Source organism: Zeus faber (assembly GCF_960531495.2).
Source record: "Zeus faber genome assembly, chromosome: 6".
In the NCBI taxonomy this organism is placed as follows: domain Eukaryota; kingdom Metazoa; phylum Chordata; class Actinopteri; order Zeiformes; family Zeidae; genus Zeus; species Zeus faber.
The window spans coordinates 14,767,558-14,777,601 of record NC_137201.1 but is presented as its reverse complement, the minus strand read 5'-3'; the positions used below and the strand labels follow the sequence as shown (position 1 = coordinate 14,777,601).

The following is a 10,044-nucleotide window of genomic DNA, read 5'->3' as shown; positions in this document are numbered from 1 at the left end:
GAAAGGGACGACATAGGGATTAATCATTTGGATAAGCTGAGTTTTATTCATTCATCTCTCTTGGGGTGGTATGATGACAAAGTTTGTATCTCTGGTTTCTAACTTTTTGTGATATCCAATAGCGAGATGAGAAAATGTGTGTGTGTGTGTGTGTGTGTGTGTGTGTGTGTGTGTGTGTGTGTGTGAGAAGTGGAGGGGGGAGAGGAAGACACGTTTCTGTCACTGAATGATACATGATTCATCCTCACCTCTGACCCTCAGCATACTCCCACAGAACATCTGAACACTAACTGCCACTCAGTAGACACACACATACACACACACACACACACACACACACACATACTGATAAAGGAGACTCACCGACACTTGCTGTTGAGCTGATTTGGTGAGTCTCTGTTGGCTATTGGCTAATATAAAATAGCAATTACAAAAATCGAATCACTCACGGAAATGTTTCTCATATAGTCATCTATATGCTTGATTTTCTCATTCCATTCATTGTTTTTAAAGCGCTCTTTAGCCGTTCTGAAGGCACTATGACCTACAGGATCTTCAACCTGACCTCTCTTTGTTCCAATCTGCTGAGCAACCTGAGGCAATCATCATGAGGAGTCTGTAGAATTAGACATTTCTAATCAGGGCCCCAGAGGCCTAAGCCTTCCATCAAAACCCTTTGACCCCGGGATCCCATCCCTGGAAGGAATGGAAATAAATTTCCGCTACAGTTGATGTTGATGTAGATGAATGGCCAGCCATGAGGCCAGACTTGTACTACATAGTATTTGTACAGCAGCATATTTTCAACATTATTCTGTGTTGTATAGTGCAATTGCTGTGGCCTGAAGTGGAATTGTAGTTTCCCCATGCTTTGCCACACGGGAAAGTGTTGAGTGTGTTCAGCAAGTGAGAGGGTGGAGCTGCAGTTGTGTTTTATGCGTAGCGTGGAGTAGCACGCCTAGACTCGCTGAGCTTCTTGATATCGCCCCGGGCAAAGACAAATAAAGGCTCAAGGGCTTTGTCTTGTCGATTACGACTTAAAACAGCATTGTAAATATTAGGCCACAGCATATTCTTCAATCGACTTAATCCGTTTTAATTCGTTAATTACTCTTAACTCATTATTGTCTTTGCATGTCAAGCCTTGTATTACAATGTGGAACCAATCAAATGTTGGGGTGTCTCATCCATGAAGTGTGTATGTTAGATGTGTGTATGTAGAATTAGATGAAAGATTATGGTTTCATCGTGTGTGACGAGGTTGAAAAGGAACCAAACATGACTTGGATCATGCGCTATTTTATATTATATTTCAAATTATTTAAAATATTTTAGGATTTAGAGAAATTGATTTGCTCCCTGGACCGAAACTCACATTGCCGCTTTCTTAGGATTTCATAAATATTCCATGGCGACTCATTTTCCTGTGGTGCAACCCTCGTTCCTCCTACCAGCGCCGTCCTTTCTTTGCCTGCGTTGAATTGTCTTTAGGAATTCAATTCATGAGGCAATCAGTGGAATGGTGGAACTTGCTTATGTAATTCCTGTTTATGCTTTTGGGATTAGAGGGGTTGTGCTCGTGCATCACGCGTACGTTGGTGTGACGTCTCTCCCGACAGCTGTATTCCCCATGTAACCCCCCCCCCTCCCCACTCTCTCTCTCTCTCTCTCTCTCTCGCTCTCTCTCTCTCGTTCTCTCTCTCTCTCGCTCACTCTGCCATTGAATAAGCTCTCACGTCCCCCACCCCTACCTTCAGCCAAACCGCTCCTCCGTCTTCCCGCCGTCCCTCACATTCAGCTGCTCCACCAGCGTCTTTCAAGGTCGACTTGAAAATCGCATGCTCAGAGATAGCGGGACGAGCAGGTGCACTGCAGAATGCTGCTGCTGCTGCTGCTGCTGCTTCTCTAGACGTGCGCGTGGGGGAACCTGTGTGTGTGTGTGCGTGCGTGCGTGTGTGTGTGTGTGAGTACACGTCCCCGCGTTCCAGCAGATCAGTTCTAGACGATGTCTGCAGCTGGCGGCAGGGAGACACCGCGCCGGCATTTCTCACCAGCGGCAGCAAGCGCCAGAGAAAAGCGGCAGCGCGGACAGACGGAGAGGAGACGAAGCGGCGTCTTCTCCTCTGCAGCCGGAGTGTGACCGCCTCCGCCCCCTCTCTGCTCTCTCTCTCGCTCCCCTCCCCTCACCCTCCTCTGTCCCCGGATCCCACATCGGGGGAGCAGGGGATGTGAGCGGGCAGCGGCGGCGGCAGCCGGGACGAGGACACTTTGGAACTTACTGGGAGCGACGACATGCTCTGACTGAGAGACGCTCCTCTATCTCTCTCTCCCTCCTTCATCTCCGCCTCCCCCACCCCTCCTCCCCCCTCTTCCCCTCTCTCTCTCTGCCACTGGCTGGGTTCCCCCCTTCGCAGAGTCCCACCTCCACCATGTCCTTGGCCTTCTGCGGCAGCGAGAATAGCTCGGCGGCGTACAACGTGGACGGCGGTGTGCTCAACAACGGCTGCTTCCTGGATGCGCTCAACGTGGTGCCGCATGTCTTCCTGCTCTTCATCACCTTCCCCATCCTCTTCATTGGTGAGTGAGAGATCCTCGGCCACACACAGCCACACACACGCACACACACACACACACACACACACACACATACACACACGCACATGCATGCAAGCATGCATGCGTGCGTGTGTGTGTGTGTGTATTTATATCCACTGTAAGCAAGCAGCGGGGTATATTCCTTCTACTGTGTTTGAAGGTGACATCTCATTTTACGCTATTTACTTTCAACCATTGGTCTGATACCCATGACCTCAGTACGAGGATCTGCTAAAAAACAAAACTATTAGTAGAAGACAGAGGTCTCGCAAATTGTATGTATTTAACACAGACACACCAAGGGACAAAACAAGCGACCCTTTTCAAAATAAATGTGCAACCTATTTTAGTTTCTCTCCAACCTCCCATTCCAACAGTCATTTTATGTCATTCTCTACTTGTGTTTTTTTGTTTGTTGTTTGTTGTTTTTTGGAAGAAACAAACAAAAAACAAACTCCAGACAGAGGAAGCCCCGAGAAAACGGTGACGGTCTGTCACCCTGAAGTGTTGTACTCAACACTCTTGGTGAAAGGTCGGACGTTCGGGGTGCTAAAGCTCTTTCCGTCACCATGCGCTGTACTACTACAAGACTCCAGATGTGTGACAAACCCGCTCAGGTGAAGAGCTACACAGTCAGGCGTCCTCCCTGCAGGCTCTGTTGCTGCTACGGTAACTACCACCCATTAAGGGACCAAGTAAAATCTGACCGGTGAGGACAAAAAAAAAATGCTCCTCATTCATGGAAAGAGAGAAAGATGAGTCACAGTGTTGTGTTGTGTGTTGTAGCCACTCAGCAGGGTCCTTCTCTCCTGTCAGAGGAGTCGGCCTCTGCTCACCGGCAGGTACTGGGACATTCAGATGGGCTGAGTTTTACACAGATGATTCAAAGGGATGGCATGTGTGTGTGGGTGTGGGTGTGTGTGTGTGTGGGTGTGTGTGTGTGTGTGCGTTTGTTTGTGCAAGTGAGAGAGAGATATTGACAGAGATTAAGTAAAAAAAACGGCTCTTGATTCTGTGCGTCTCTGGGTCGGTGCCAGCTTGCGCCTGCAGCTCCGAATGATTAACTCGGTACTCTCCAAAAGCTCCGACAGTCAAGCTGCCAACACCAGACAAATCGTTTGCATAATGCGATTGGCAGGGCTGTCTTTGGCTGCGACAGGGACTGAAGTTAGAGGAGCCCGTTACACTTTGATCATTGAGGCTAATGCGTGGTCGACTTTCCGATTCCATTCTCGGTTTTGTGGTCAATCGAAATCTCGATACTGTAGCTACGCAGCACGTATGCCCCCGTCAGCAGGAGAGAGGACAATGAACCGACGGCAGAAGCATCTTGAGACCTACATCAGTGCATCGAGTCCAGTGCTCCACAGTACGGCTGCTATTGATAGTCCCGGTGCCAAAGGTTTTGCATAAAAGCTCCTGGCAAAGTGTTGGAGGTGATGATAATACAAATTTGATTAACCCCTCGAAGTTTAAAGACACCGCGGCCATTTGGCAAACTTCCCAGAGGATCCATCTTTGCTGGGCTGCCTTCTGCAACATATTTAGTCTGTCGACATAAATAGTGAGTAATTTGTTCTCTTAGACCCAAGGTTGCATTGGGGGCAAAAGCGCCAAGTCCACAGTGTTTTCAACTTTCAAAGAGCAAATTAATAATTCATTGTTATGTTAAATGTATTTTGCTATTGATGATGTTTCATCATGGAAAAACATAATTTGGTATATGCTATTTGGATGGAGACCCTTCTTTTTCTTCCTTGTAATGTTTATGTGAATTTCCATTTCCATGAAAATGGCCAAAGAACTAATCTTAAGCACTAAGCACAACACCGCCCAGTGAGGTTTTATCTTCAGTAGTGACATGCTCCCAAAGCGGTTTTTGTTTTTTTTGTCATATGAATTCATCACAACTATTTTCTTTCTCCCATGTCAGGCTGGGGGAGCCAGAGCTCCAAGGTCCACATCCATCACAGCACCTGGCTCCACTTCCCCGGACACAACCTGCGCTGGCTCCTCACCTTCGTCCTGCTCTTTATTGTCGTATGCGAAATCGCCGAGGGCGTTGTCTCCGATGGGTACGTATCAAACAGAAACATTCTGGCTTGTGGAGTGTCTGGGCTCCTTGCTTTGATGCAATGCACCCAAACCTCTTAAAACACAATCTGCGGCGCGTTAGCATGTGGTCGACCTGCCTCCGTGTTTCCAAATGGTGAAACTTGGGTAACCGAAGCTTGAATGGATCTGTTGAGAATCCATTTATTTTTCTTCCCCTGTTCCTCTCCCGTCCACTACCTGAGGGTGTGTTGTGTTTTTTGTAGCTGTTGTTCCTCTCACCAATCACAAGTGGTGTTTATCAGGCAGTCCTGCAGCGTGCGGACTGAAGACTAAGAGCAGCGTCTGACTGTGATAAATGGTCAAATTTGAATAGAATGGAAGAGCACTCCTTCCTCTCTCCATCGCACTTTCCGATCCGCTCACAGCGTCCTCTGTGCTGAGGTGACGGGGTGACACTCAGCTGGTTTTGAAGTACAGCATGTATGTGTGTGTCTGATTTTCGATTTCAGCTTCAGCAAGTCCCCTCATCTGCACCTGTATATGCCTGCAGCCCTGGCCTTCATGGCCGGCATCACCTCCATCGTATACTACCACAACATCGAGACCTCCAACTTCCCCAAGCTACTACTAGGTACGGCACGCCTTACCTTAAGATAACTCTGAACCTATTCTTTAACTCTGAGCATCATACAGTGTGCTAAGGTACACTGCAAAGCAGACTCCACATCAACGAGTCCAGTTCTCAGATATCAGCTGCCCCATAACACTTTCATACCATTATATAAGCTCGACACTCAGAGAATACCTGTTTAAACATGGCAGACATATAGTGACTAGGGTTTGGATTAACCTAAATCGGTTGCTGCAAACCGACCCTTTCCACATTTTTGACCTCATGGTGTCAGGTCAAAACAACAGCAGATTAAACTCGAGCGAGCTCTTCGGGATTAATGCATTTACAAATCATTGTCCATGAACCAATGTTTCTCCCTAATGAATGCTGATGGATGTTTCATTAGGTTAAGATGCGAGATACAAAGTGCTTCTTGGCTGGACCATTATATGTAATTGCATCAATTCAAACTATTAATTTATTGTTCATTGTTGTTATAAAAGGGAATTCAAATGAAAGACAAGCAAGCAATGCACCGAGACAGAGACGCTGTGTCTGGCAGAGAGGGAAACTGGCTGTAGAAGCAAAAGCTCTGGAGTTCAAACATGCAATGGGACCAAATTTTCAAAGCCTCAAAGCTGTTTCGGCAAACCATCCAATTGACTCAGCAGAGATTGGCCAAGTTGTTTTTAGACAGGGCAGCGATCGTGAAGATGTCATTGGACAGTGGTAGTGGTGGGAGTGCTTTGAGAGCCTCCTCGACCAGCGACTAAGGAATCTAGGACGGTGAGCGATGACGACGATGATGGCGATGACTGCGGTCGAGGTCCCCGAGGAGGTGACCAACCTCCACAGTGGCAAGGCTGCAGGGGTTGACGGGATTCGACCAGAGAGTCACTGGGAACTTTGGGAGTTTTATAGCTTACGCAACTCTTAAATGATGCTCGCAAATCGAAACCTATGGGCAGAGGAGTGATGGTAGGGGCAAAAAGGAGACGCAAAAGTCGATTGGTGCAGTTTCTGTAGCTGGGCGGACGTTGAATTGATCTGTTGAAGAGAAGCGAAGACTGAGTTTAGCTCCCTGATGACCAGTGTTTCTACATTGCACTTGAAATATAGTATGATCATAAAACCTGGGTCATGACCAGGTTCACCACCGGCCCTACGGGTTTCTCCGTAGGGCGGTTCTGGGAAACGCTGGAGGGACTATATACTACTCTCTTCGTTGGCTGAGAATGTTTAGGGATCTCCGAGACAGTTGGCCTTGGTTGCTGAGTTAAGTCTGAGGAGGGAGATGTGAGATGACATATTGAACCTACTGCCACCGTGACCCTTAAATCGACAAGAGGAAATGAAAATGGATTTGAACCAAATCAATTATTGACTCCATGGATGGGATTCATGAGGTTATGCAGTGTGTTATAGCTGTTAACCTATGGTGCAAAGATGTAAATCACCTCATACATCCACGAGTCTACATCTCACCAGTGGATCCCTTGGATCCCCTTATTTCTTGCTGATATACGCTTGATGTACTGTATTTTGCATTCGATTCAGCATCGTAACTTTTTGCACTGCATTTTACTTGTTCTATGATCAACCGGTTCTCTTGCGCTGCTCATGCATCATTAACTTGCCTGGTTCAGCGTTCATTTACCCCCTCCCTCATTCTATCGTTCTCCCTCTTTCTCACTACTAAGTGGGCTTCAGCTTTACTCCGCCTTGTCATGTCATTCTCCTGAAGGGGGGGGGGGGCGGATGGATGGGTCATGAAAGACAGGCAGAAATTAATCTCATGTTAACCCACTTCTCCATTCATCTTTCATTCTTCATCTAATTCTTTCAGTTAAACTGTACGATCATCTTGGCTCGAGAAGACGTGACGTGGTTTTCTAGTCACCGGCTTTCAACTTGTCTTGACCATCAAAGCCGCAGACATTCATTAATTATTTTAATATTGCCGTGGTTAAAGTATCGTTTGGCATCTGAGAGGAACATGGAAACTTGATAAGGAAAAGAGAAGGGAGTGAGGGAGAAAGCAGGGAGAACAAAGTGGCAAAGGGGGGTTTAGAAGGTGAAGAGGAATGCAGGTAAAGGAAAGCTTCAATAACATCAGATGCATCTCACTGATGTGCAGATTGTGCTCAGATTTGAGCCTAAGAATAAAGGTAACAATTCTAAACAGAAACACTGAAGCCACCATCATCAGAAGGCAATCCATCACACAGTAAAATGGCTTTAAATAATGGCTTTAAATAATAAAAGCAGCCAATCCTTATACTCCTTATGGGGATGGTAGAGCTGGTGGTCTAGTAATCTAAAGGTTGCTGGTTCGATCCCAGGCTCCTCCTGCTAGCATGCGTGTCCTTGAGCAAGACACTTAACCCCTAATTGCTCCTGATGGCTGCGTCCGTCGGTGTTTGAACAATTGTAAGTCGCTTTGGATAAAAGCGTCTGCTAAATGTAATGTAATGTAATGTTCTTAATAATGCAGCATCAAATAAATGTCATCTTCTTTCTGTTGCCTCTGAGTTCCCTCCCTTGGTGATTCTCACTTAATCTCCCCAGCCCTGCTCATCTACTGGGTTCTGGCCTTTATAATGAAGACGATCAAGTTTGCCAAGTACACAGATCATGGCATCGGCCCCAGGCAGCTCCGCTACTGCATCACTGGACTGCTGGTCCTTCTCTATGGATTACTGCTGGCTGTGGAGATCAATGTCATCCTGGGCAGGGTGAGTGGAGCTGTGTGTGCGTGTGTGTGTGTGTGCGTGTGTGCGTGCGTGCGTGCGTGCGTGCGTGCGTGCGTGCGTGTGTGTGTGCGTGTGTGCGTGTGCGTGCGCCTGTGGAGATTGGTGAGGGGGGTCTTGTTAAGTTGCTTACTGTTGTCTAACCCAGCGTTTCCCAACCACATCCCCCTAGGGGCCCGCTAAGGAATAGCAGGGGGTATGCAGCAAAAATGCATATACTGTATTTTATATTTTATTTTTGTATTTTGTTTTACATGATGACAAAAAATAACACAATGTATTTGCTGAACTCCAATAATGATGTTGAGCTTCTGTTGTGCAATATGCCACTTTTGTTCAGTTTAAGTTAAATGTTGAACAAAAATTGGATCTTACTGGAAGATAGACTCAAGAGATTCTAAAGATTCAAGAGTTACGTATATGGAATAGGCTAATTGTATATACAGATATGTTCAGTAAATGCATGTGAATAAAGTGAGTATGGAGATATACAGTACAGTAGACATGTATATGAGGTTATAGAAAATACAACATAAGTGTACAACATTTTTACAGGGAGGGTTCCTCAGCCGGAGCTTCCAAATGGATTTTGCCATAAAAGTATCTGTGAGCCCCTGGTCTTATATAAGTTTAAAGTTTAAATTTCAGTTTAAATTTCGATTGATTTTTTATTACTGACAGGTCACGCAGGGGTAGCTTGGTCAGCCTAATTTCTATTTGTGGACCGTTCGGTGACGAGGGAAAACGTTAAAGTGAAAAACTAAATCTTGCTTCTCGTTGCGTCAAGCTGCGCCTTTTTCATTTGGACCGCGCAATGGCAGTAGCGACAAATTCGAACAGCTTTTTGCATAATTACAGAATTACTGCTTAGACACACGCTGTCCATTTCTGTTGTTTGTTGTTATTTGTATCTTTGTGTTCCCTGTTGAGGGAGACATGCGATATTTGTCATGAATGACTCGTCTTGCTTTTTTTTTCATTATAGCTGTATATTGATTCCACAAGAAATCAATTTAAGTCCTATTCCCTCCTAGATTTTCTTGTGTTTGCCATTTTCAGCGAAACCTACTCGCCTTTCAAAAAAATATTTAATGCACCTTTTTATTTTGAACAATTCAGAGTTTGTTTTCCTGTGTCAGCTTTCTGCACTGAGCACACATTTGCTGAATCCATATCCTACCCTACTGCACAGATTTCTAAACATGGTTTGTATAGGAGGCCATTGCTGAGGCTTGGGCAAATTGAAAGCTGTTTTCCTATCAATGCTTTTATGGTGTTGTGTATGGATAGCGATGTAGAGACACACTATGTGGGTATAGTAATTAATCTGCCAATAAATAACCTTCTTTTCACTTAGAAATATGTACAAACAGTGCGTTCCTGGCGACATTTAGCTATTCTGAACAGCTATACTTCTATTCTATAGAGAATAGACTAAATGTCGACCTTTTAATTATGTGAAATCCTAAAGCATGTTGTCTCCTAAAGCATCCTTATACAGTATGTTGTCTCTGACTTAAACGATTATTATCTTCTTCGACCTTGTCAGCTGAGTCGATGTGTCCTTATAGTGTGAATAGTCGTGGCTATCAAAGCTTTGTGCTTTGGCGTGTGGGCGTAATGATATTTTACACTTCTGTCCTTCTCTTGGTCTGTCCCTTCAGCGCTACATGTGCTTTGCCAACCCAACGGAGGTGAAGCCCCCGGAGGACCTACAGGACCTGGGGGTCCGCTTCCTCCAGCCCTTCGTCAACCTGCTGTCCAAGGCCACCTACTGGTGGATGAACACCTTCATCACCTCCGCCCACCGCCGACCCATCGACCTGAAGGGGATTGGCAAGCTGCCCATCGCCATGAGGGCCCTCACCAACTACCTGAAGCTGAGGAGGGTCTTTGAGGACCAGAAGGCCAGAGCAGTGAGTGAGCTTAGTTGTCGCTGGTTGTTGTTGGGCTCTTATAGGGGCTGAAGCCGTCCCAATTCTGCTTTAAATCCAACCCTGGTATGGTTCGATGTACATGCGAACACAGGAC

The 10,044-nt window shown here is 46.0% G+C and overlaps 1 protein-coding gene across 1 annotated transcript in view; it reads left to right on the top strand.

The window, feature by feature from the left end:
- The first annotated feature begins 2,008 nt into the window (after positions 1 to 2,008).
- abcc8 (ATP-binding cassette, sub-family C (CFTR/MRP), member 8) overlaps positions 2,009 to 10,044 on the top strand; it is a 52,391-nt gene continuing 44,355 nt past the window's right edge. Inside the window, exons 1-5 of the mRNA XM_080002120.1 lie at positions 2,009 to 2,577; positions 4,529 to 4,670; positions 5,160 to 5,281; positions 7,832 to 7,998; positions 9,678 to 9,929. Of these exons, the coding sequence (XP_079858246.1) occupies positions 2,430 to 2,577; positions 4,529 to 4,670; positions 5,160 to 5,281; positions 7,832 to 7,998; positions 9,678 to 9,929 (831 nt within the window). The 5' untranslated portion in view covers positions 2,009 to 2,429. The remainder of the gene's footprint in view (positions 2,578 to 4,528; positions 4,671 to 5,159; positions 5,282 to 7,831; positions 7,999 to 9,677; positions 9,930 to 10,044) is intronic.